The sequence below is a fragment of the Accipiter gentilis genome, chromosome 1, assembly GCF_929443795.1.
Source record: "Accipiter gentilis chromosome 1, bAccGen1.1, whole genome shotgun sequence".
Classification (NCBI taxonomy): Eukaryota; Metazoa; Chordata; class Aves; order Accipitriformes; family Accipitridae; genus Astur; species Astur gentilis.
Window position 1 is genome coordinate 33,092,057 of NC_064880.1, and position 25,446 is coordinate 33,117,502.

Consider the following 25,446-nt stretch of genomic DNA (forward strand, 5'->3'; position numbering starts at 1 on the left):
TAGAGATGATCAGCAATTTCAAGATTTTATTAATTGTCTGTAGAGTTTATCACTGGATGTATGTTGTGTGCGAAAAAAGATGTCAGCATCTGACCCCTTTTGATTTTGTCTAAAAGTATCTTCAAAAATATTCTAAAATTTTCTGGAAAGTTGTCTTAATGAATGACTTTTAAAATTGCCTTGGAATTTGAAATGTCAGTTGAGTCTGTTATATCTCAATTTAACTGAAATCTGAGAGGGCTTGTTCTAAGTTATGTCTGCCTATGACTGAAGGACTCACTTTGACTGCACTAGTGATAAAAGTCCTTTTGTCTTTGTCATGAAGCAGTTATGAAAAATTATTAAATTTACATGCAAACCCTTGCAGTTTTTTCTCATTATGCTTGATCTTTTATGTCATATTGCTCTGTAATTGTTATATGTTAAATGTCTTTCAAAACAGGTTATGCCTATTTCACTGATTGGAGACTTGGTGGAATAGTTCGAGTGAGGAAGTCTGATGGAGGAGAAATGACTATTATAAGGAGGGGCATTAGTAACATTATGCATGTTAAAGCATATGATGCTCATTCCCAAATAGGTGAGCTCTTTTGTTGTACAGATGAAAGACATGAAATAGGGAATAAGAGACAAAACATCAGGACAGCAGGTTCTGCTCTCAATTTTAGAAATGGCTTTACTGAGTCATAACTGACATGCAGCGGAGGCAGCACAGGCACTTGAAATCACATGTTGTATATTTCACTGTTTTGTGACTGTATGCAGTTTTCCTCCACCACTCGGTTATTTTATTTAATAACCCCTTAAAAGGAAATTATGATTCCATGGTATTTTGTGTAATTGAATCACCAATTACAACCTTGTATTTCTCTTTTTCTGGTAGAGGTTTTAGTTAAACTGAAGTATTTATTTTGAGGAATTGGGTAAACATTTATTAATCAAACTACTATTCTTAAAGTAATCACTGTGCATAAGTCTCTAATTTTTTCTTCTTTACACAGCTGAATTCTATGCAATTCTGTGATCTAAATCAAGGATTTGGTATTGTGGTTAATTTAATAAAACACTCAATGTACTTATCAAACTTAGGATCAAACCATGTGCTGAGGCTCACCACCTATTTGGTGTCCAAAGATTGGATCAGATCTCCCAGCCTTGCTCAAAGGTCCTCATTTGTGGTAGTATTCTTGTTTCCAGACAGTTGTGGAAAATTGGCAGAAAATTGGATGAAATTTAATAGTATGTTCTGGCTTCCATAAGCATTCATGTCAATGAAGAGTATATGGAATGTGGGACTTATTATTATGACTTACTACTACTATTACTGTCAGTGAACTTGACCCTGTTTTGCAGTGTATACAAAACCAAGATTTGCTACAGCATGTTTTTTTGTAAAATATTCTTTCACAGTTGCTGTGCACTTTTAATAGTTTCCAGGCTGTTATCAGTAGTGTATACATTGATCTTCTCTATCACTTTTTAAGGCTCTAACTACTGTAATAGAGGAACAAATCCCAATGGAGACTGCAGCCATTTCTGCTTCCCAGTACCAAATTTTCAGAGAGTTTGTGGTTGTCCTTATGGCATGAAGCTGGCTTCAAATCAGCTGACGTGTGTTGAAGATCCATCCAATGAGCCACCCACTTTACAGTGTGGCTCCTACTCATTTTCCTGTGGTAATGGAAGATGTGTGCCTCAATACTATCAGTGTGATGGTGTTGATGATTGCCACGATAACAGTGATGAACAAAACTGTGGTTCTTCAAGTAAGTAATCCCTGTAATTAACAGTATTTGTTGTTTGCAGTTCAGAAAGTTTGATGGGTCAGTCTGATTTTGTTGAAATAAACCCCAATTTTTTAGGGTTGCATCTATGGAAAAATCCTGAAATCTGTCTGGGAGATTAGTTACTTTAGAAATTATTCGGATAAATCATGGGAATACAGGATTCAACACTGGCCACATAAAGAATGCATGAAAATATTCATATCTCACTAGTTCTCAAAATTCAATTTACAGAGTAACAAAAATCTATCTTCTAAAGAAAAACGTTGCCTTTATCTTAGTTTTTTGTAAATTTTGAAAGATAGTGGAATATCACTTGCCTTATTTTGATGCATGAGGAAGGACAAACCATCTTAATAAAGATGAAGTCATTTAAAAAATAGCACCATAAGAAAAATAACAAAACCATATGCATTGTCTAACCTTCCTCTAAGGTTAGAGCAGCACCTTTTATTTAATTTAAAATCTGAACAGAAATTTTATGGTTTTCATTATATTTGGACACTTCTGAACTATTTGTTACATCGGGATTTGTACAGTGAAGTGGATTAAAAGCATATTGGTTCATTTCCTGGTTTTACTGTGTCTCACAGAATATTTTATTGATCAAGTAAATTGAGAGAAACAGTGGGATAATTATCGTTGATAATATATTAAAGAGTTCTTGGCTTTTATGACATATTTGCTGCTTCTTTCTTCAGAATTAATTCTTTCTTTTAAATCACAAACAAGAAAATAGGGTATACTAATAAGATGTGCTTCTTAATGCATATGACTAGTATGACTAAGGTATAAACTCTATTTCTTACTAGTGGGCTATTTTAGAATAACTAGAACATATTTTGGGGAAAAGGAAAGTATAAAGCAAATGGTTACTTGAAGAGTTATTTTTCTTGTTCTTTAGATTGTTTTGAAGTGCTTAACAATTTAGTTTTTTGTTGATTCTTGCAGTTTAAAAAAGCTTGTAAGTATTCTGTTCAGTTCTGCAGCACATTGGCATGACAGACATTTTCATTTTAACCAATGTGGATTTTAGAATTTGATGCGTATTTTAGACATTCTGTAAGTGTACTAAATGTACTGAGTACTCCGGCAGGGAAGGCAGGTTTTGGAAATCTTTATGAAAGTGTCCTCCTGTTTTGTTTTTTTATTTAGACAATACTTGTGCTTCATCAGCTTTTACCTGTGCCAGTGGACAGTGTATTCCAGGTCGTTGGCGTTGTGATAAACATAATGACTGTTTTGATGGCAGTGATGAATTGCATTGTCCTACACAAGGACCCACTTCATGCCCTGTAACCCAGTTCACCTGTGATAATAGACGATGTATTCCTAGGATCTGGCTATGTGATACTGATAATGATTGTGGTGATGGGTCAGATGAAAAAAACTGCAGTGAGTATCACAACTGTCTGTTGTTTTATAACACATCTGTATGTCAACATAGATATGTGTGTTGGTGTAAGGGTGATAAATGAAATTAGGAAGAAAGAACTAATATCTAAGTTAGACTAATGTTTTGCAGTCCATAAGATGTGGAAAACTCACCTAATTTGAACTGCTAGAGCCAAGTAGAATGCAGAAAAATAATAAAAAAAATAGAAAGGGGCAACTTGATAGTTATAATCATGGTGCTGCATAATGTCATCTACTGCAATTTACAGCAAAAAGCAGCTAAAGCTTAGATGTTCTAAGCACTTACTTCATGAGTGATCTCAGTAATGACTAATAGTGTAGTCAGCTAATCTAGTCCTGAAGTTTTTACCGAGTAAGACAGTAGTTTTTCCATATACTTTCTTTAGCATTATTTACCGCTGAGTGGAATCTTCTGTTTGTTTTGCATGAGTCCAAGCCTACATATGAATAAACAATTATCTGATACTAATGTATTAGTGCTTGTAATTTATATCATTACTAGTTGCTGCATTACATGCTGCAAGTTAGTGATAGTGTCTTTCTACTATCTCAGTGTTATGCTGATTTCAGAAGAGAGAAAAGAAACACATCTGAATTTATTGTCATTCTTAATAGCTTTCACAGGTACTTGTGAACCCAGGCAATTTCAGTGTCCGGACCATCGCTGTATTGACCCATTCTATGTCTGTGATGGAGACAAAGACTGTATAGATGGTGCTGATGAGCATGACTGCAGTAAGTGTAACTTCGTTTGTTGAATGCCTCTTTATTGTTTCCTCACTCTTGCCCCGGAGGTGTCTTTGGTGATCTCCTATTACCAGCTCCAAGACAGCAGAAAGCATTATAAACCTATCCATAAATTAACCTTGTTTGTGATGCTTGTTTTAGCATTTTAGAAAGCCCTTTGATCTCTAGGCTGGTTGCAAGGGGCTGAAATCTGTTTCCTCTCTTTCCTGTAGATTCCAAGCTCACTGCATTTTCTGTGTCCGAGGGAAAGCACGGTCTGCAGTGGAACTTGAACTCCTGCTATCATATCTGACTTGGGCACCTGTAGAAAAATTGGGTGCAGTTTAGCTCTGCAAAATAAATAAACAACAATAATATTTTTTTATTTTGTAGTATATAACTGCAGTGCCACAGAGTTTAAATGTCTAAGTGGAGACCAGTGTATCAGCACTTACTACCAGTGTGATGGTGTTTTTGACTGTAATGATCACTCAGATGAGACTGATTGCCGTAAGTATACTGATGCTGAAAGAAAGGCTTCGGTTATTAGGTAATGCTTCTGAAAATTTCCTTTATCTGCTATATCAAATAATTGGCACTACTGTCCTTAAAACCTCAAAACTCATTTTAGGGAAGCTTGTCTATAAATCATTTTTCTGAGCAGAAATTTCCAACGCAGTAGGTTCCAGCTCAAGAGTGGATTTTTCTGGCAGAGTAGAGTTTGCTTTTCCTTTTGGCTCTAACATTTTGTTTTACTTGGCACCTCAGTCTCAGGGTTTAAAAGTAAAACTTTGTATCCATGAGAGTTAGATTGAAACTTTTCCCTGAGTATTTTTTCATTTAAGTTAGTTAAAATGTTGCAATGCAAGGTGGTGAAAACTAGTTTGAGCAAGTAATTTCATATTGCTTTGGGCATGTACATAGATACCAATATACACAGATATCAATATGTGCTTGCTCAAAATATAACAACAGTTGAATTGCCTTGTTCACGATATTATAAAGTAGGAGTTAAATTGGTCAGATTCTGAAATGTCATGTAGATTAACTGGCTCTGATTCTATGGCCAAATCTAAAAGCAACACAGTTCTTAATAGTATTGTAACTACTTATGCAAAAGATGAGCTGAATATAGTGATTTTGCTTCTCTGTCTAAAATTGAAATAGCTTTTGAACTGTTGAATGTCACTGTTTTAGCTACAAGACCACCAGGGATGTGCCACCAGAATGAATTCCAATGTCAATCAGATGGCAGTTGTGTTCCTGCTAACTGGGAATGTGATGGCCATCTTGACTGTGCTGATGGCTCAGATGAACATCATAGATGTCCTGCCAGGACCTGTCCTCCATCTCTTTTCCGCTGTGATAATGGCAACTGTGTCTATCGAGCATGGATCTGTGATGGTGATAATGACTGCAGGGATATGAGTGATGAGAGAGATTGTCCTACTCAACCCTTCCGGTGCCCCAGCTGGCAGTGGCAATGTCCAGGTCACAGTATCTGTGTGAATATGAGCAAAGTATGTGATAATTCTGCTGATTGTCCTAATGGAGCAGATGAATCCCCATTGTGCAGTAAGTTACTGTTCAAGCATCTGTTATAGCCTACTATGTGTTACAGCTTCAGAAAGAAATGGAATATTCAGCATGCTGTATTTAGTGCAGCAACACTTCTAGCAGAAATTGTAAGCATGCTGAAATCAGAGCTCAAATTACTAAGTGGAACTTGCTTGCAATGAAAGGAGACTACGATGATGACCAGTGAATTCATTAGCTATGTCCAATCTTGTGCTCTGAATTCAAATGTTACTTCTGCTGACTTTAATATAGGTTTTTATATAGCAATATGGGAATGAACACATTCACTAAAGCATGGTATGCTTTAAGTTCAGTTGAAAGGTGATTCAGTCCTTAATATTTTCTTTTGAATTTCTAACTTCAAAAATCATGAAAAAAATCTGAAAGCTCACATGTAGCCAGAATTTGTATTTATGTTGATTATGAATTGATTTAAGCATAACCTTTTTCTTTCTCTCCTTCTTTCCTCCTTCTTCTCTTTAATCAATGCACATTCTCAGATGAACCCCAGCCAGGTATGATTATAAATGATTTTAAATGATTGTTTATAATACAATTTTAGGTTTGGAGTGGTACAGTAAATTTTTTTGTATATTTCTACCTAGTTCTGAAGAATCTGTTATAAATGCTGAGACAGCCTTCTGTTTAGCATTCATGTAATGGGATTCAGTAGTACATACTATGTTGTTACCTGCCTTTATGTGCATTGTGTGTGTTATATTTTGCATAAGGGCCTCGGTCCAGTCTCACATTGCTTAACTGATGATCGTGCAGTTATGTTTTAGCAGCAGTCTTAGGCTGGTAATGCAATTGCAAAGTATGAAATTTAGCATAAGAAGTTTTTCTTAACTATTTGCTTATTTTAACCCCATTTCAGATCAGGAGAGCTGCTCTGACAATAATGCTGGATGCACTCATGAATGTATTCAAGGACCATTTGGAGCTCAGTGTACCTGTCCTGTTGGATACCAGCTTGCAAATGACTCCAAGACCTGTGAAGATATTAATGAATGTGACCCTCCAGGCTTTTGTAGTCAGCACTGTTACAATGAGAGAGGGTCTTTTAGGTGTTACTGTGATGAAGGATACATTCTAGAAACCAACGGGAAGACTTGTAAAGCAGCAGGTGAGGAACATTGTTGTCAACCTAAAGAATGACAACAGTGTCTGGGAAATGTCCAGTTTTGCCATTTTCATATTGTTCTCTTTTAAAGAGCTGATGTGAACAGCTACTGTTCATGTTCATGGCAGATGACCTTGAGTATTAAAACTGTCAGCTGAGGGGTTAATTGGAAACTATTATTTCCTTGAAATAATATATTTAAATTAACACTGTAATTTTTAACCCTGGAATGGTCAAGAATAATATTCTGGAGAAAAGCAATGCCACGCATGTGTAAGCCACAGGTTAAAATTTGCTCTTTGTAAAGTTCAATGCTCACAGAGGGTTTAAATCCCAGCCTTTCACATGACTTATCTAGTGCCTATGCCATACTGTGCTCATTTCTAAAGAGCAAACAACACCGACACAGCCTAGCAGTCCATTTTTCTGTGTCTCTTACGTAGTACACTGACAGTACAGAGGAGTCATATACCCAGTGGAATTTGTCACCACAGGATTCCTGGTTTAGGGATATACTTAGGTTGTGGAAGACTCTTGCAATTTACCTGCAAATAAGTTTGGCCTTTAATAATAGGGAGTGTCCTGTAGTTTGCTGTCTTTATGGTTGCTACTCTTAAGTTGTTTTTGAGCAGATTATCAGTGTAAGGTGCTGCACAGCAATCTAACTGCAGCAGCCCATGGCTTTCCTGTAATCTCTTTATTCTTCTCCCTGGTCCCCATGCAGTCTAAAGGGGGAAAAAAGAGCAGGCTGGCTAAAAAAGGAGGAAGAGCCAGGCTGAGTAGAGTAACTGGTGGTACAAAGAACTTCGGGTTTTGAATCAGGACTGGGAGCCAAGAGTGGCTTATGGAGGAATGAGGGTTGGATGTCAGCAGCAAACTAGTTGGACAATGGGGAAGAGGACCGGAGGTCCAGATATGAGACTGAGACAGGAGTCTGGCAGAAAGAGTAAATGGTGGAGAAAGGGTAGAGAAAAGCCAAGGCAGGTCCAAAAGTCAGGATGTACAGACTGGATGTGATAAAATATCTTGGCCTGAGAATTGATTTGAATTTGTCCTTTCAATATATGTATCTAGATACAATAGCTTTGATGCTATAAAGCCATGTCAAATTAGTCAGTGTTTCTTTTTCTTACAGAATTACTGTTGAAGAGCTTATTGGTTTATTTTAATTTCTTTTCCTTTGACAGAGTCTGGGAATCTTCTTTTGCTGGTGGCTAGTCGTAACCAAATTGTTGTGGACAACATCACCTCTCAGTCACATAGTATTTATTCTCTGGTTCGGGATGGGAGGAATATTGTGGCTATTGATTTTGATTCAATCACAGATCGTATCTTTTGGTCTGATACAACACAGGATAAAATTTGGAGTGCTTATCAAAATGGGACTGACCGAAAAATAGTAAGTTTTGCTGAGTTATTCTTGTCTCTTTGTTGCAGAGAGACAATGAAGACACTGCATCTCCAGTTAACAAAGGGGAAGAGGGAATCCCAACATAGTAAGAGAGATAACATAGACAAAGTGAAACAACTTTGTAGATACTAAGCCAACATTTCATATAGCTTTTTGAAAGAGAAAATTGAATGCTTTCAAGAAGCCATCTTTTAACATCAGGCTATAAGTTGATTTTCCTATTCGTAGATGCTGACTTCTTCAGTAGACCCACTGAAGTTGGTAGGAGTGTTTAGGTATATGCTTTGTTAGTGCTTTTAGTATGTACATTGTGACTCATTCTGCATAAAAGAGCTAGAAAATATTGGAGATTTGGTTTCCATTTTCCATATCTATAGGAATGGAAAGGGCAAAAAATTTAGTATCACTAGTTTGTTCTCTCTCTTTCTCGCTCTCTCTCTTTGTTATTAAACAGGTGTTTGACAGTGGTGTCACTGTGACTGAAAGTATAGCAGTAGATTGGGTAGGTCGCAATCTCTACTGGACAGACTTTGTTCTGGAAACAATTGAAGTCTCTAAAATGGATGGGAGCCACAGGACTGTGCTGATTAGTGAAAATATAACAAACCCAAGGGGACTAGTGTTGGATCCCAGAATTGAGTAAGACTTTTTTTTTTTTTTAATTTTTTTTTTTAAATATGCATATTTTATGATGTAACAATAATCAGATTTGAGATACGCCCAAATTGTATTGTAATTGTAAATGACAAGTGGAAGAGAAAACTTAAGATAATTTTTTAAAATCATGTGTTTGCAGAGATGATTTAATATTTCAAATCATATGGTAATTATGTGTAATCTATTGTTCTGTTTCACTGTAACGAGATAGGGTTTTTTCCTGTAAAACAGATTTTCCTGCATTTGCTTCCTAGTTAAGAACTATTAATTCAAAATTCTGACGTATCATTATCAGTTGGTGGTTTACCACAAACCTACATGTAGTATAATGTGATATGCCTACCTGGCAAGGAACAGGTTCCTTCATAGCCCCAAGTCTAAAATGATGATCTATACCATATTAATGTTATCACAAAAGCACCTTCCCATTTCAGACAGCAAGTGGCATACAGTAAGTGGAATGTTATGGTTTGAACTGTTTGTGTACAAACTTTTACTGTTTTTTGAGCTCCTCAGTGCTTTGAACTCTGTTGATGGCCAGTCACATGGGGCTTTTCAGTATAGCACTGTTGACATTATCAATGCATGCCTGTAAAAGGACAAACCCATATCAAATTATTATTTAGCAACCGGAAAATCAGCTTATAATCAATGCTGAAAAACAGTGATAACAGTAGCTTTTTTATGCTGCTATTATTCACAAACAAAAACAGCAGTAGAAGCATTAAAAGAATTTTTGCAACAGAAATTATGGTAATATCTTGAGTAAGCATGTTGCTGAAATGAATAATTACAGCATCATTGTGTAGGACTTTTCTTAAAAAGGTTGTTTCTATTTTTTTGGCTAATGAGTCTTTGTGTAGTGTTTCTCAATAGGGAGCTAGGTTTTTTTCAGATTGGTAACCAGAAGTTATTTTTTCAGTGCTCATGTAATGTTCTGGACTGACTGGGGCCAAAACCCTCGAATTGAAAAAGCCAGCATGGATGGCAAAATGCGAACAGTGATTATTAACAATAAAATCTATTGGCCCAACGGACTCTCCATTGATTATCCAAATAAACTTCTCTATTTTGCTGATGCTTATCTTGATTATATCGATTTTTGTGATTACAATGGAAACAACAGACGACAGGCGGTTGCAAGCGATCTGGTAAGACATTAATAAGAAACCATTGTTTTACCGTGTCCTTGCCGATAGTACTTAAAAACATATTTGCACTGTCATAGACTTGGATGTGTTTTTCTTCAAAATACTTGGGTGAAGCAGATATAAAGTATTCTAGCTGCTTGCTACAGCTGGAAAAAGAATTACATATCCTATTCACAGTCTCTCAGGAGATCTTCAACAGAACCTGGAGCTGAGTGTAATCTTAGTGCTTTAGATAATTCTTATTTGTTCTGTCTGCATGCATGAAGTCTAAAGATGACATCTGACACTGCCTACAGCAAATGCACCAGCTAGTTAGTATAAGCAAATACAGTACGAAAACCTGGAAGAACTTTACCAGGTCACCTTCTGTGAGTGAAGATTGCTACTATTCTTGACAGCAGTGAAAGGTTTTGTGCTGCCAGGACTTGCTGTGTGCAGGGCACTTCATGAAGACCATCCCCCTTACAGGCTATCTCCCAATGAAGTGCTGCTGTCAGCTTGTAGCACTGTCCCTGTACCAGCACAACAGTTCAGATATTCAGTTGGTACATATAAGCTGGTATAAATAACCACATGTATATTTTCAAGAATTGAACCTTGGGGCTTTTATTTTTGGCCAGAGAGACAATTCTTGTGAAATAGGAGCTGGTGCAAACTTTCTTGCCCCACTCCTAGTTTTCTGAAATTTAGATAAGCCACCTTCTTCAACCCTCTGCTAAATTGTAGGGTTGCTTACCAGGGATGCAAGGTCTTGACAGGTCTGTAACTCTCACTAGACATTTCCTCTTGTGCCCTTGAAAATCTACAATTGGGTATTTACCTGTTGGTTCCCAGTGTTCTGCCTTACAGTTAGACTGCTTTGTTAATTCCTCATGCTGTACATATCACAGGGTCTGTTTAGCATTTTCATTTAAAAAAAAAGTGTATTTTCCCCATAATTAATGTCTTGTTTTCAGGCAATAGGTGATATTTCGTATTCTTTTGCTGAAAAACATATTTTGAGACACAACTGCTTTTTTTTCTTATTTTTTTAAAATCATGGTCAGCTCTGTTGTTACTTCATTGCAAGCTTTAAATATACAAATCCCCAGAACTAAATTGGTAAACATTCTTATGTTTTAGATATTGCAGCATCCACATGCTCTAACTGTCTTTGAAGATTTTGTGTACTGGAGTGACCGCTATACTAATCGAGTAATTCGGGCTAATAAATGGCATGGAGGAAACCAGACAGTTATGATTTATAACATTCACCAGCCTTTGGGGCTTGTGGCAGTCCATCCTGTAAAGCAACCTAATGGTAAGTTCAGTAAAACAACTTTGGTAATTACAAAAATAAGCCATGCTGTAATGTCATATATATGCACTCCTGGAATCAGTCTTGTCAGCAAATCGGCTGGGTTAAAACAAGTAAACAGTTCATACTATTGACTTGCAACTGAAAGTCACTTCAGCCTGTCCAACCTGGTGTTTAGGGAAAGTAACCTAGGCAGTGTGTAAGCATAATGACTAGCCAAAAAGAATAAAAGGAAAGTAGTATGTGCCAGTTTCTTGCACTATGTTTTGAATGTTTTTATAAGAAAATTGGAGCATTTTTGGAAAGGATTTTGATTTTTAAAATTTGTCTCTGTGGCATACCAGACTCGCTTCCTTGTATGTTAATAATATTCTTTTAGACAAGATTACTGTCATCAACCTTTTCTGAAAGCACTTCTGCACTATTTTAATTGGTGAAATAATAATAATAAATAAACCCCTTCATTGCATTCAGGATTCCCGCTGAGATCATATGCACATGATCTTTTGCAGCTGAAAGACTGTAAAAAAAAAAAAAATATTTTTTTTTTTCTTTCTCCTAGTTAGTTATCTTCCAAATCAGGCCTCTTATCATTTCATGGCATGACTTGCAGAGTGGGAAATATATTTATATGAATATTATCTTTAATTTTCTGCTATATTTCTTGTGTATGGAGTGTTTCTGATTAAAAAATGCTACAATGACTTTTTTTTTTTTCTTGAAAACTTTCATACTGAGGAGGGCAGGGACTTGCATCTGAGTAAGGCGCTAGTAATTTCAGTGCTACATTTGTTTTGGAACAAAACGTTCTTCAATCATGTTCAGAACTAAAGCCACTTGGCACTCTCACTGCAAATTGTACAGTCACCAGAGGGTACCATTAATTTATACATCATAGTTCTAGTTTAAGAGGTTTTATTTTACAACCCAACATTTAAAAAACTTTCTACCACTGGTGGAGAAAAATTATTTCTTTTTCTTCATTGTATTAAATTAGTACATTTTATGATCTTGCATTTAGAATAGTTCTGTTGCACTTTATGTGGCCAGACAGAGAAGGGAATAAAGCACTTGCAAAATAGAAAGTTTACCAATGAAGAAATAATTATTTGCTGATTGAAATTCCAGATGCAGTATTAAAACTATCATCTACTCTCCTTTTTTGTAAATCATTAGATCTTACACCAACTAAAGTCTGGATTTGTTAAACTGATGAAATGAATAATTTTCTTACAGCTGGAGTTCTGAGTTTATGCCATCGTTTTATTGTCATCTTGTTAATTTGTTTTCAGTTCTTGTTAGTTTTAATATTAGGAACAATTCTGTCATTTCCTGGAACTTCCAAGCTTCTTAGGCTAAGGCCTGCTGCAGTTGCTAAGAATGTACTCAAAATCTGACTTTTATTGCGAAGATGGCTCATCCTGAAAAATCTTCTTTAGTGGCATGTTTATGGAAGTGATCTAAATGGATAAATTTTAGTGTATAGTAATAATAGCAGTCAGTAGAGACCTTCTTCACTGTCTTTTTTACATTTTACAAGCTTAGACTGACAGTTTCAAAGTCATCCAAGAAAATATGCATTGAACTCCAACTGCCTTTGAACGAGATGTAGGCAACTATTTTGTCTCTTTAGTTCTCTCCAAGAAGCTTCACTAAATAATTTAAATCCCCCATTTAGAAGGGTTATAATGATCAAAGACTGAAAATCCCACAGGCCTCCTAGTGCAGTTACGAAAAGTTTGAAAAGGAGTTTGAAAGATTTTCTATGATGCAAAAAAATTGAAAAGACCACTGTGATAATGCTACTGGTTTTACATGAAAAATTATATCCTATTACAAGTCTATTGTATTGTGGTTCTTAGAAATAACTTAATTTTTTAATTTTAAGGAAATAGCAAAACTGATTTAGTGCTGGGTTGATATTATCGGTAGCAATGAGATTGAATATTCTTTCCAGTTGCTCATATTGTTACAATTGCTAATACTTTTTTTTTCTTTTCAGGTATCAATTCTTGTGCATCATCCCCCTGTAGCCACCTCTGCTTGCTTTCTTCATCTGGACCACTTTTTTTTTCCTGTGCTTGTCCTTCAGGATGGATACTTTCTCCTGATAACAGGAACTGCATCAGAGGTAGGGCAGTAATAATGAGAGAATAAAAAAACCAACCTGACACTGTCAAATCCATCCCTCTGTCTGGCAAAAAGCATATTTCAGATCTGTTGGCTGCTGCTCATGAAATCGAAGTTTGGGGCCATTCCAGGCAGACTTCATGTAGGACACATGGAATATACTTGGCCTAAAGGTTTGGAGCCAGGTTCTGTAAAGAAATCAGATTCAAATGCTTCATTTGGGGGAAGTGGATGAACCAATTTTTCCTTTAAGCATTTTAAAGAAGCCATGTTTTAAAATTTCTCAGCACGTTCAAGGTTTTGTTGTTGGAATACATCTGGAAAAGACTTTAGTATCAGTTAAAAGTGAAAACATACTCTGGCAGAATGTTGTCCTTCTCATTGTAAATATTCAGCCTGGAAACCTGTTTTTAAGAGTTGCAATTGTAAGAATGTCAGGATGCAGGTCTAGAAGGGACTTTCTTGGTTACTCAAGTCTGTTTCCTTCTTGGCCTTGACTACCATATCATATGTCCCCTTTTGCTAGTCAAGCTCCAGTTTAAGATTAATTTGGTTTTTTACCCCTAAAACTCACTGAACCTCACAATTTTGATATTTGGAAACCTGATTTTCTGTTCGAATGTAGCCTTTCCCCAGTTTGTGCCCATTTCTTGTGCCATTTTTGTCCTTCAGGATAAATAACATCAGTAGTTCTCCTTCATCCCAGATATATGTTCTGTTGTATATATTTGAAGTGACTCACATTCTTTCTCAGCCTGTATTTTGCTAAGAAGTAAGTCATGATCTTTCAGTTTTCTCTAATGAGGAGAGATGCTCTCCTTGTTCCTCATCATTCTCTTCACGCAGTCTGAACTAAGGGATTTTGGAATTCAGATCAAAATTTCATAGCTTGAACTTTTCCCCTCCCCATTGTAAAAAAATTATTATGCCAAATGCAGGAGGTCTAGAAACACAGCCTAAAATTACAGATGCCACAGGTGATGCAGCTGTAACAGAGCTAACCTTTGAAAACAAAACTTCATATCAAAAAGTACCACTGAACTTTCTTTGAACAGTCCACAGATCTCAATGATTTGTAAAAATCATTTAGACAATTAATTAAAAAAAAAAAGTCATAAAAATTAAAATTACTGGCAGGCAGCTTGTGACTAGAAATTTGACCAGCTTAATTTTGTCAGATGAAGCATTAATTATTAAATTTTCCATCAGTTGTACAGATATAAATTATACTTTGGTACTTCCCTAATAAGGAAGCTTCAGATCACTGACATTTAAATAGAAATTGTCTTTGGGATGAGCTAACACTAGAAATCTTTTGTCAGTCAAAAGGTTCTTTTAAATGTTCTTTTAAAGCTGTCTAAATTTTAAAAGCCATATCATGCTCTTTTCCTGCTTGATAACTTAGCAGTGTGCTCTTTAAAGAGCTATGCTGCATTAACATTTTTCTTAGCAGCAGTAAGAGAATTAACAATTTATATAATCTGAGATGAAGTGCAAGTTTGTTTAATCTATTTTTAAAAAAGAGGGTTTCTTTTAGAAATCTATACTGGTTTTAGTATTTACAGGCTTATAAAGGGATCATGGTGAAAGAAATGAAACATGGCAGTGATGAAGCACATGCCTGTGTAGAGGTTGACACAGTTCTGCCACTGAATCAAGCTATTGACAGTTCTTATCTTTATTTCCCACATGTTGCAAACTTCTCTGTTTCTACTTAGGTACAGTTGTGGCCCTTTTATAAATTACATAATTGCTCAATATGAATTGTGTAAGAGAGAAATAGAAATATCCCTCTGTGAAGCACAAGTCTTTTAAACTATATGGGCTTATATTTTGTTTTTATATGCAATTTATGCATTTAAAATAGTATGTAAAAAAATATACAGATTTTGTGAATTTTTAAAAATAATGTATTTGCTGAAGGTCAGCACATTGGAAAAAGTTATAAAAAATATGCTGATTCCTTTCATGGTAAAAGATTTTAATTATTGCTAATTATTACAAAGGAATAGGCATTTGCTATTTCTTTTCTAACGTTTACTATTATCCTTATCCTTGCGGTCATTGTTTACTTTAATAGGCCACCACAAACTTTCAGAAGAAAGATTAAACTGAGCTGCATACATTTGGTTGCCCAGTGTCTCTACAACACAATGATATTGCTGGTCTCTGCCTACTTAGTTCACATATTAAATACTGCTAACTTCATGTTGACGGAAAGGCATTGATTCTAGGATTGCAGCATTTCTAGCTTTACGTAAGATGAAGAGTGCTAATATTGTAAGATTGCCTTTGCACTTATTTAATTTAAACTGCATTTCAGGTTGATGTTAAAGATGGTAATGTAGCAAGCCAGCTTGGAAATGACGCAAGGAATTTGTGCATATTAAAATCTTGTATTAATATGGTAAACTTGCATATTTAATATAACAATACATTAATTTTATACAGTTTCGTCATTTATCATTTGTCATGTAAACCTGTATTAAGTTTAAGAATTGCAGAAGCTATATTAATGTCTGTCTGATGAAGCTGCACAGATTTTAGGTCTGTATATCTCTGCAAATTAGCTCTATTGTCCGTTGTATGAATAAGGAATAATCAGACTGTATAGATTTGCATAGGTGTTAAACTTCAAGGAAGCAATCAGCGAAAAATTTTCTGTAGACTATAATTGGTTTAAATGAGACTATCAAACTTCTCAAGTACAAACAGCCTAGCCTAGAGAATTCACATACCTGTATTTCAGCAGGATTCAGTAGTGTTGTACTGTGTACAATTAGAAAGGGAATAAAGACTCCAGGGTCCTGTATACATTGGAACAATTCCACATTGTTCTTTGCTGTTCTTTGCAAATGTTCTACAGAAGAGCACTGGCATGCCACATTCTTAGGGGAAAAAAAATGGAAGAAGTCCAAGAATTTCACAGGCAGAGCTAGCTATATATCTTCAGGCAATTTGCCAAAATGTGATATTTGTGCCGAGACAAACGATATCAAAGCTTATGTCAAATTTGACAAAGAGTTCCAGCTGCCAGAGAGAAGTATGGAGAGCAATTTTTGAGACATGCAATGATGTTGTGGTTTGTGGTTTTTCATGTTAAGATTTTCACTGCAAAATTTATGTAAATGTATTAAGCAGCCAGTGAAGAAAATAAAAACAAAAAAAAAACCAAAACAAAAGAAGTCTTTCATCTACTATAAAAGAGGAAATGAGTTACTGCTACGCTCTATGCAGCAGTAGCAGCCCAGTTCCCTATCAAGTGGTAGCTTGTACCTATAGAGAGAAGAGATTAGAATTTGTTCTCCAAAGGCAAAAGCACAAGAAAGAAGGGGATTGGTGTTCAGGAGATTCTCTTCCACTGCTCCCTAGCAGATGAGAAATTAAGTTGCTGACTCACACTTTACAGCTCTCCAATGCATTTTCTCAGGTGACCTGACTAGATGCCCTTTGTTAATAAGATTTAAGCATAAGGGTGCAAGTTTACCTAAAAGTAAATATACTACAAGGGATTATGTCTACCGCCTTAGAAGTAAAACAAGAAAACACAGTACTGCAGTTATATTTAATAATAAAGATCAGAAACTGCTGCTCTGACATTGGTACCTTGCTTATGAATCCTGCTTAATAGGCATTAGAACCCATCTCAGGCACGTCCTGTAGAGCCCTCAGAGCTTTGTCCTGCTGGTTCCCATTCTCAGAGATTTGAAAAAGCTGCTCAGAGCAGCTGTGTGAATGTACTTCTTCCCTTGGCCAGCAATTGAGTGATCCTGCCTTAATTGCTTGCACATGCATTGTGATTGTGCAGTGCTGAAACTTTAAATGTTACAACAGTTACAGTAACTGATAATCTTACTCCTAGTGATGGAACAAACTTACAGGTAAGTGGTTGCAAAACATCACTGGTAACATTCAACCATTCTCGGCATCAGGAAACTTTTGGGTGGGAGAGGGGAAGTATATCATAATGCCATTTTCTTGATCAGAGACAACCCTGAATTACATTATATGTTTTCACAGTTGAACACCCTTTCCTTATTGCTGTAAGAGATAATATAATTTATGGAATTTCTCTGAACCCTGAGGAGAAGACGAACGATGCTATGGTTCCAATAGCAGGAGTTCAAAATGGTGTTGATGTTGACTTTGATGACTCTGAACAGATGATTTATTGGGTTGAAAATCCAGTAAGTTAGTATTTATGTTCAAAATGTGCACTAAAATAAGACTTTTTATTTTAAAATAATGTTTTTGACTGAAATATATTAGCATTGCAGGTAAGAATTTTGATAAATATAATTGAAAGAAATGGAAGGGTTTTGTTGTTGTTGTTGTTTGGGGTGGTTCCCCTCCCTCCCCCCCCCCCCCGCCCCCAGTAAGGCAAGGAAGCTTAATCTCTTTTGTAAATTAGTTTTCATCTTTGTCAGCTGAAATATTTGATTAATGCTATTTCTGGCTCAGCCAGAGACATGAACAGGAAATATTGGAAAACACTGACAGAACCATACTCTCAGCCCCCCTTTGCTGTAGTCCACTCTTTCTCCTCTCACTTGACTTATGACTTAATTCTGCAAACACAGCCAGAACACTTCTCAGTGGGAGCAGTACATTGGACACAGTGGCACTAAACAACAGAATGACAATACATGCATCTAGTCTGAGCACTTAATGAAGAAACATAGTAGAGAGGCATCATTTCCTTTAAATAGAAGAAAATCATTGCAAAGTCACAGTTTCCAGGTAGCACGTGAGGCTTATACATCTAAAAAATAGTTTGAACTAATTTTTAATTGTTGATTATAAATGTTTGACTAAGCATTTTTAATGCTTATCCTTAACTAAGAAAGGATATGTGTTCGCTAAGGGTAACTTGCCACAAAAAAATCCCAATTTTTGCAGGATAGACACTTCAAAAAAAACAACACCTGTGGCAGTCTGGGAGATGGATGTGGTAGGAAACTGCTGATTCAGCAATATGTGTTCACTCTTGCAAACTTAAAAGCCGTTCTTTTTTCAAGAAAAGCAGTACTTGCATCTTGGAGAAGTATAATGGTAGATAAGGAGATTTCCATAGTTATGTTTTACAGAAACAGTTCACACTAACTTGTTACCTGTCATCCACACAAGTTTTACATTTTTTTTCCCAACCCAATTCCCTTACATTTTGCAGGTTTGAAGTAAAAATAAGTTTAAAAAAATCACTTATTTTAAAGCCTTTTCTGTGTCACTCATAAGGAAATGATGATTTATTTAATTATTTATTCTTTTAAAATTAGAATGTTTAATTCCCATGAAGTATTTAAATAGATGTACTTTAGCAAACCTTTGCCCAGGGAACTAGATGAATACTCGGGAATCTATTTGATCCTCCGTGCAGTCTGAAAAAATGTTCTTGACAGATCTCAGCCAGCAGATACAGCTGACATTTACAAGAGGTTGAACAGTTCTGTAGAGGTCATGGGCTGATATATCCATTAATAGAGCTGGCAAGTGAAATGCCAGGTGCCTCTGCAGGCTGAGTGTGGGTAAGTGCTGTATTTTTAGTTAGGTCTTGAGCTCCAGCCTGACAAATGTGTGACTCTGAGCTGTGTCCCCTGTCTGTACCCCTCAGCTGCAGGCCTCAGGCTGCTGTTGCTTCCAAACACAAGCTGAGACACCCATGTCGGTCATGGCTCGCTCTCTGAAAAAAGATATTTCTCTGGTTTCTAATGACAGAAGCATATTTGCCTACTTTCTTAAGTGTAGTGCTTGTTCATTACCACAAGGCCTCTTCCTTAACAACCTGTTTTGCCTCCATCCACTGCATGTTAGGGTTTTCCTGGGGTTTGTCTACACTTGCATATTTTGTAGCTGCAATTTCACTGCCAGTGTTGGCAACAGTTGAAGCTGTAGTTAGAGCTCAAGTGAATGTCTATCAACTTGTTCACCCTGTCTGAAACAAACTCAGGAAACAGAGATAAATATCATATTCTACTTGAAAATATCCCTATTCTACTTGAAAAACACTTCTGAAGTACTTATATCTTCAGATGTCATGTTCCATAGGTTATTAATTGTAAATGTCAGTAATAGGCAGGAGAATTCCTAACTGTCTCTAAAGTGCCTGTCATACTAGACACTGCTGTAAATATCCAACATCCATCAGACTCTCAAAGTAGGGTTTATACAGTACCAAAAGTTATCCTACTTTCCTACTTTTTTCTGTAGGCGTAGGGATTCAAGGACAGGTTAATTTGCAAATAGCACTACATTGTTAGGATTCAGCAAGCAGCACGCTACCGGTGTCTAAGAAATTCTGCCTATTTAAGCCAGCAGTTAATTTGGCCTGGAGTTCTTGTTCAGATTTTTGCCATCTGATATGTTGATTCCTTTCTGGAGCACCATTTCCAATTCTGCACTGAGATATTTAAACGGTCTACTGATATCATGGTAACAAATAAATTAAGAATATGCATGGACAAAATGATTCTCTGTTTTTTACTGCCTGGGCCTGCTCTATCTCTGCCTCTATCTCCTCCCTTCTTGAACTGGGCTAGTGTTAGCTGCACAGCTTCTGTCTTCAAGTGATGCAAAGTTCAGGCTCTAATGGTGTGCTGTATTTTCTGTCCCTTCGAGTTGGCAGTGCCCCTCTGTCTTCCACCAAAGTGCCAGAGCAGAACAGACCTACTGCATGTGTCGCCTCAGTGAAGAACTGGGGTGGTGGGTCCCAGTGCTACCTTGTCTGGGAGCCTGCACCATGGGGTGAGATCTTCCCAGGACAGGTGCAGCATGTCTGCATCAGTGGAGGAAGAAGTAGTGAGAAGAAAGAAACAGATTTCAACACCTGCTCAGAGCTCCCCCAACCCTACTGACCTCTTCTCCAAAAGGCTTAATAATGTGTGATAGCTGCTGGTATTTCAATTCTGCATTAATACTAGTTGCAAAAAATTCATCGGACAACATGCAGGACTTCTGCAGAACTCTTGTAAAACTGACATAACCTGAAGAAAGCTCAGGAAGGCAGCTATAGTAACTCCTTCAGACCTTTATCTGGCTTGTCTCTCTGGTGCTTGTTTATATCATGCTTTAGCATCACACACTATAGCTAATACCATAGAATCTGCAAATCATAAGTTGTTATTCCAAAAGTTACCCTTATGAAGAAACCTGCAAGGATAATCTTAGTCTTGATTCTTGCTATTACAGCTTATTAAAAATTTGGTTCTTAAGTATTTATGCATGCAGAGAATACTATTTTCCTTTACTAGATTTCAGGTATATTCAAGATGGTTAACTGAGGTATCCTGGTAAAAATCTTTTGATAATGAAATAGAAATTACAGAAGTGTCACTGTATATAGCTTAAATATATACAGTCCAACCTTATAAAATACTTTATTTCTGTCAATCAGGTTTTGGTTGGTGAACGGTAATGCCTCTTCACACTGGATTTACAATATGATTTACAATAATATTTTTACAAGTTTATGCGTTGAACATATACAAATACATTTCTTTCTACTGGATTTTCATTTTGCTAAGAAAAGATTGTAATATGAAGTAAGTGCTCATGTACTTGGAATAGAACAGTGTCTTCTGCTCTTGACATTTTTTTCACTTTTGTTATCTTTTTTCCCAAGGGTGAAATTCACAGAGTGAGGTCAGATGGAGCCAACAGGACAGTTTTTGCTCCAGCAGCTGTTATTGGTGCTCCTATTGGTCTGGCATTGGACTGGATATCTGCAAACCTGTATTATAGTAACCCAGGGACACAGTCAATTGAGGTAAGTATTTAAGAGGCACAACTGGAAAGTAATAGCCTAGATTTTTCACTGCGATGTGTACAGGTTGAAATTAGTAATATTTTTTTTAGTGAAAAACTGAAATTAGATTTATTTTAAAATGCAAACGGTCTGTGTAGAAAAAATACTGTACAAACTTGAAGAGATAAACCTAAATTTGAGCATAGTCAAAAAGATTAAAAGCAGTATATTCTGGAATTTTATTTGTGCTTAGGTCTCTCTCTTTTTTTTTTTTTTCTTTTCTTTTTTTTTTTACCCTCCCTTCAAGTCATTAGGCTTTTGGTGTTTGATACACAACCTCTCTGATCACTAGAGTTACTATTATTATTACTGTTCTCATTCCAAATCAAGGATCCCAATGCAGTGCCTCTGATAGTAAAGGAACGTTGCCATCAAATGCAGTAAGGTCCACTCCCAAATGCTTTGATATCGTATTATGTAGCTTTCTGGAGACTAGCAGTCTGATGCTATGCGAAGGATAAAATTGCCATTTAGTGTAGGGAAATAGAGGATAAGCAATATGTAATACAGTAATGACTGTGAATAAGCCCAGCCATTAATGTCCTTGGCCCAAAATATAAATACGTACTATTAAATTAAAAGGCAGCTAATTTAAACGAATAAAATTGAATACTTTCTAAGTCAACATTTCATCAACCTGTTCAGCCTGTAATACTTTCAAGATATTATGGAAGCTGAAAGATTAACTATTTTTATACCCAAGATGCTTACTTGTTAACATAGGCAGGTTATAAGCTGCAGGCAGCTCATTCAAGGGGTGCATGTGAGAGAAGGGAGATGGTTAGAGTACAGAACAATGTGCTCGCTCTTCATAGTATGTGGGAGAGTATTCTGCAATTTCAACTCCCTGTGGATTTAGGCTTCCTTCCTTTAATTTGAAAATCTGTCTTAAGTTCTATATTACATGCTCTGATGAGTTCAATGTTTGCATAGGTCCTGAAGCTGCATGGTGATGTAATGTACAGGAAAACACTGATTACCAATGATGGCACCTCTCTGGGAGCTGGCACGCCAATTGGTTTGACAGTTGATCCAGCAAGAGGGTAAATTTCCAAAATTGCTGTTGTCTTTGCACATAAGTATATTCTCCACATTTTTCTTAATTTTTAGGGTCTTTAATCCTGGATTTGACATGTTTGGGTTTTTTTTATATTTGTGTGGAATTTATTTAGTCTTTTTAAGCCCTAGAAAATAATTGCATGGTTTCATAAATTGTTGCATAGGTGTTTATTCTCCTTAATTTACCATATACTTATATGGTAAAATTTTTTTATTAAAAAGGATCTCAGAATATTATGATTGTGAAAAAAAATCTCTGAAAAATGGGAACCCATATTAAAGACAACTCTGAAGTCTTCCTTTATAGTATCTTGTGATGTCTGTCTTGAGGCCTATCTATAGTAGAAAGACACACTACATGGGAAGAATGTCACATGTTAAATAGCATAGCACTATATAAGATTTTTCAGCTTTCTCCCAAAAAGAGCTGTAATTTGCTTCTTTTCCAACAAAGCACTCAAAATTGCAGTATGATGCTTCCCCCCACCCCCAATCAGTGTTCCATAGGACCATATTAGTAATAAGACAGTTCTGCTGGTGACTTGGCAGGTTTTCAGATGAATTGATGCCTGGCTTTTTGTCCCTAGCTGGGAGGCTGGCTGTCATGTGCCCTAGGTGTTCTTCAGCAACTGAGGCCAGAGCGGTGCACATATTCCACAGAGCCAGATAATGGAATTCTGTTTTATATAGATTTTTTGAACTTGTAGTTTTAATTCCAAATTGGAACCAAACTCACTGCTGAAACCTTGCAGCCATCTGTGAAACAGAATTATTACTCTCCTGCTTTCTTCCTATAGTCCTAATACTCTACCGAGTTTACCTGCTGGTGGTATTGTGGGATGATACAGGGGAGGTTACAGATTTCTAAAAATGATTTAACATTGTTCTCTTTTTCAAGAGAAACAGGCATTTCTCTTTTTTCAAGGCATTTCTCTTTTTCAAGAGAACAAGCATTTTTCTCATTTTTCGAACAATCTTTTTTTCATTGTGGCCTCGTTCAAAGTGATCTCTGTTCAGCATGTGCTGAAGTATTTGGATGATGAAGGAGATGAATTTAAGCATATGCTCAAGTGACTCTGGTCCATCGATCTCTGTTGCTTTGCTAACATGTGATAATGTGTGTTACAGGAAGCTGTACTGGACAGACCAGGGAACTGACAGTGGAGTCCCAGCAAAGATTGCCAGTGCAAGCATGGATGGATCAGGCATACAAACCCTCTTCACTGGCAACCTTGAGCATGTAGAGTTCATTACCATTGACATTAAGGAACAAAAGTTGTACTGGGCTGTCACGAGCACAGGAGTGGTAGGAGATATTTTTTTAATAAGTGCTTTTTTACCTGTTCAACTATTTCTGCATCTGTGGTTCACATGAGTAATTCAGTTTAGTTTACTCATGTAACTGGGAGTTGCAGGACCAAGCAAAATCTGAATACCTGTTGTTACTAATTACCATTAAAAATATATGATGGATTTGAATGAAAAACTGGAAATCATTATTGGCATCCTGCTGACCCTTTCCTTCCTACCTTGTAAATAAAGATCTCATGCTTGAAGAGATTTTAGTAACATGTGTTGCATTTTAATTTTATATTGTAACATTGAACTTTTATTGTAAGAAATGTAATATTAAGCTTTAAACTGATTTCTTAGATTGAGAAAGGCAATGTGGATGGTACCAGTCGTGTGACTCTGGTGGTTCATCTTTCTCATCCATGGGGAATTGCTGTGTATGATACCTTTCTGTACTATACTGATCGAGATTATGAAGTTATTGAACGAGTTGACAAGTCCACTGGAGCAAACAAAGTAGTGCTGAGAGATAATGTCCCAAGACTGAAGTGCCTACGTGTGTATTACAGAGACAGTGAGTATTTGCTAAAGAGGTATTTCAGAATATCCAACTTGTGAAAACTCAAACTTCCCTTAGAGACAGAATGCTTGCTCTTTCAAAGGAAATGGTTTGATTAGGCTTTCAGGAAAAGTGTCAGAAGCATTCTACCTGATTTTGGTAAAGAGATTTTCCACCATCCAGTTAAGGCATCTATTGGCACATGTAGTTTTACTAAAATGTTATCAACATAATATTAACTAAACAACAAATATTGTTACTTTGGCTTCAAATTTATATATCCGTTTTATCTGACTCTTGGCCCCATAGATCTTAGGTGACAAGAAACCAGCAAATCCATTGCTAACGCTTATGTGCTAAAATGTACAGTGATTAAGATCTTTATTTTTGTCAGCTGGTTGTTAATACTATGCAAGTATATGAATTTGGTTATATATCTGCGGGAGTTTGTGACGATACAGTTCAGACTTTTATGTCTTGCCATGTGTGTCTTTCACAGATTCTGCTGGTTCCTTAAATGGCTGCAGTAATAATATTGGAGTTTGCCAGCAGCTTTGCCTGCCTCTACCTGGTGGGTTATTCTCCTGTGCCTGTGCTACTGGGTTTCAGCTGAATCCTGATAACAGAACCTGTTCCCCATACAGTTCATTTGTAATTGTTTCTATGCTTTCTGCAATTAAAGGATTTAGTTTAGAGACATCTGATCACTCTGAAGCCATGGTACCACTGGCAGGAAGAGGTATGTGAATGTTATAGCAGGAAAAAAAAATCTTACAATGCCTAACTTCTTGCTGGCATAGCGCATGTTTGAAATTAGTTTGTATCAAAGGGATTAATTATTACTTTTCAAAATATTTCAGGACGAAATGCTCTTCATGTGGATGTTCACATGCCTTCTGGTTTCATTTACTGGTGTGACTTCAGTAGCACAATTTCTTCTCAGAATGCAATACGTAAAATTAAACCTGATGGTTCTTATTTTAGAAATGTTGTTACAAATGGTATAGGACGAAATGGGATCCGTGGCATTGCAATTGACTGGGTAGCAGGTAAGCATAGCTGAATTTAGGAGAATGTTATTCTTTACAAATTGTAAAATTTTTAGACTAACATAAACAGATCCTAATGGAACTATTTGGAACGGAAGTCCTATGATTCTAACTTGTGTGTCTGTGGACTGATTTTAAAACATGAGGAAGTAATGAATGGCTCTTATGTTTATGTGTGTAAAAATGAAAGTTTATCAGAGCAGTTGTATAGAACCATTTTTCTCATGATGCTTTCATATTTGTCTTAGGTCTCTCTTCTTGTCTGTGTATTCATAAGTAGCTGTTTTCCAGTGTACTACTATTCCACCATAGTGAAAAACACGTACCAGAGAAGAGTGCACAAAGTTGTCTGATGACATTGTTAATAAGAAAGAAGGACCCTTCATCTACCCTCAGATTGCTGTGTACAAAT

The 25,446-nt window shown here is 36.4% G+C and overlaps 1 protein-coding gene across 5 annotated transcripts in view; it reads left to right on the plus strand.

Moving 5' to 3' along the window:
* Nucleotides 1–25,446, plus strand: part of LRP2 (LDL receptor related protein 2) — a 134,374-nt gene that overhangs the window by 50,908 nt on the left and 58,020 nt on the right. For 3 of the 5 annotated variants that reach the window (XM_049806542.1, XM_049806551.1, XM_049806569.1), the window contains exons 20-39: nt 443–580; nt 1,485–1,766; nt 2,940–3,179; nt 3,816–3,935; nt 4,320–4,436; nt 5,124–5,501; nt 6,005–6,019; nt 6,382–6,630; nt 7,815–8,026; nt 8,493–8,677; nt 9,618–9,846; nt 10,969–11,146; nt 13,146–13,274; nt 17,294–17,460; nt 20,892–21,035; nt 22,008–22,117; nt 23,262–23,439; nt 23,787–24,000; nt 24,485–24,724; nt 24,846–25,034. In XM_049806542.1, the coding sequence (XP_049662499.1) occupies nt 443–580; nt 1,485–1,766; nt 2,940–3,179; nt 3,816–3,935; nt 4,320–4,436; nt 5,124–5,501; nt 6,005–6,019; nt 6,382–6,630; nt 7,815–8,026; nt 8,493–8,677; nt 9,618–9,846; nt 10,969–11,146; nt 13,146–13,274; nt 17,294–17,460; nt 20,892–21,035; nt 22,008–22,117; nt 23,262–23,439; nt 23,787–24,000; nt 24,485–24,724; nt 24,846–25,034 (3,714 nt within the window). The remainder of the gene's footprint in view (nt 1–442; nt 581–1,484; nt 1,767–2,939; nt 3,180–3,815; nt 3,936–4,319; nt 4,437–5,123; nt 5,502–6,004; nt 6,020–6,381; nt 6,631–7,814; nt 8,027–8,492; nt 8,678–9,617; nt 9,847–10,968; nt 11,147–13,145; nt 13,275–17,293; nt 17,461–20,891; nt 21,036–22,007; nt 22,118–23,261; nt 23,440–23,786; nt 24,001–24,484; nt 24,725–24,845; nt 25,035–25,446) is intronic. The other 2 variants (XM_049806560.1, XM_049806577.1) reach the window with 1 other exon arrangement.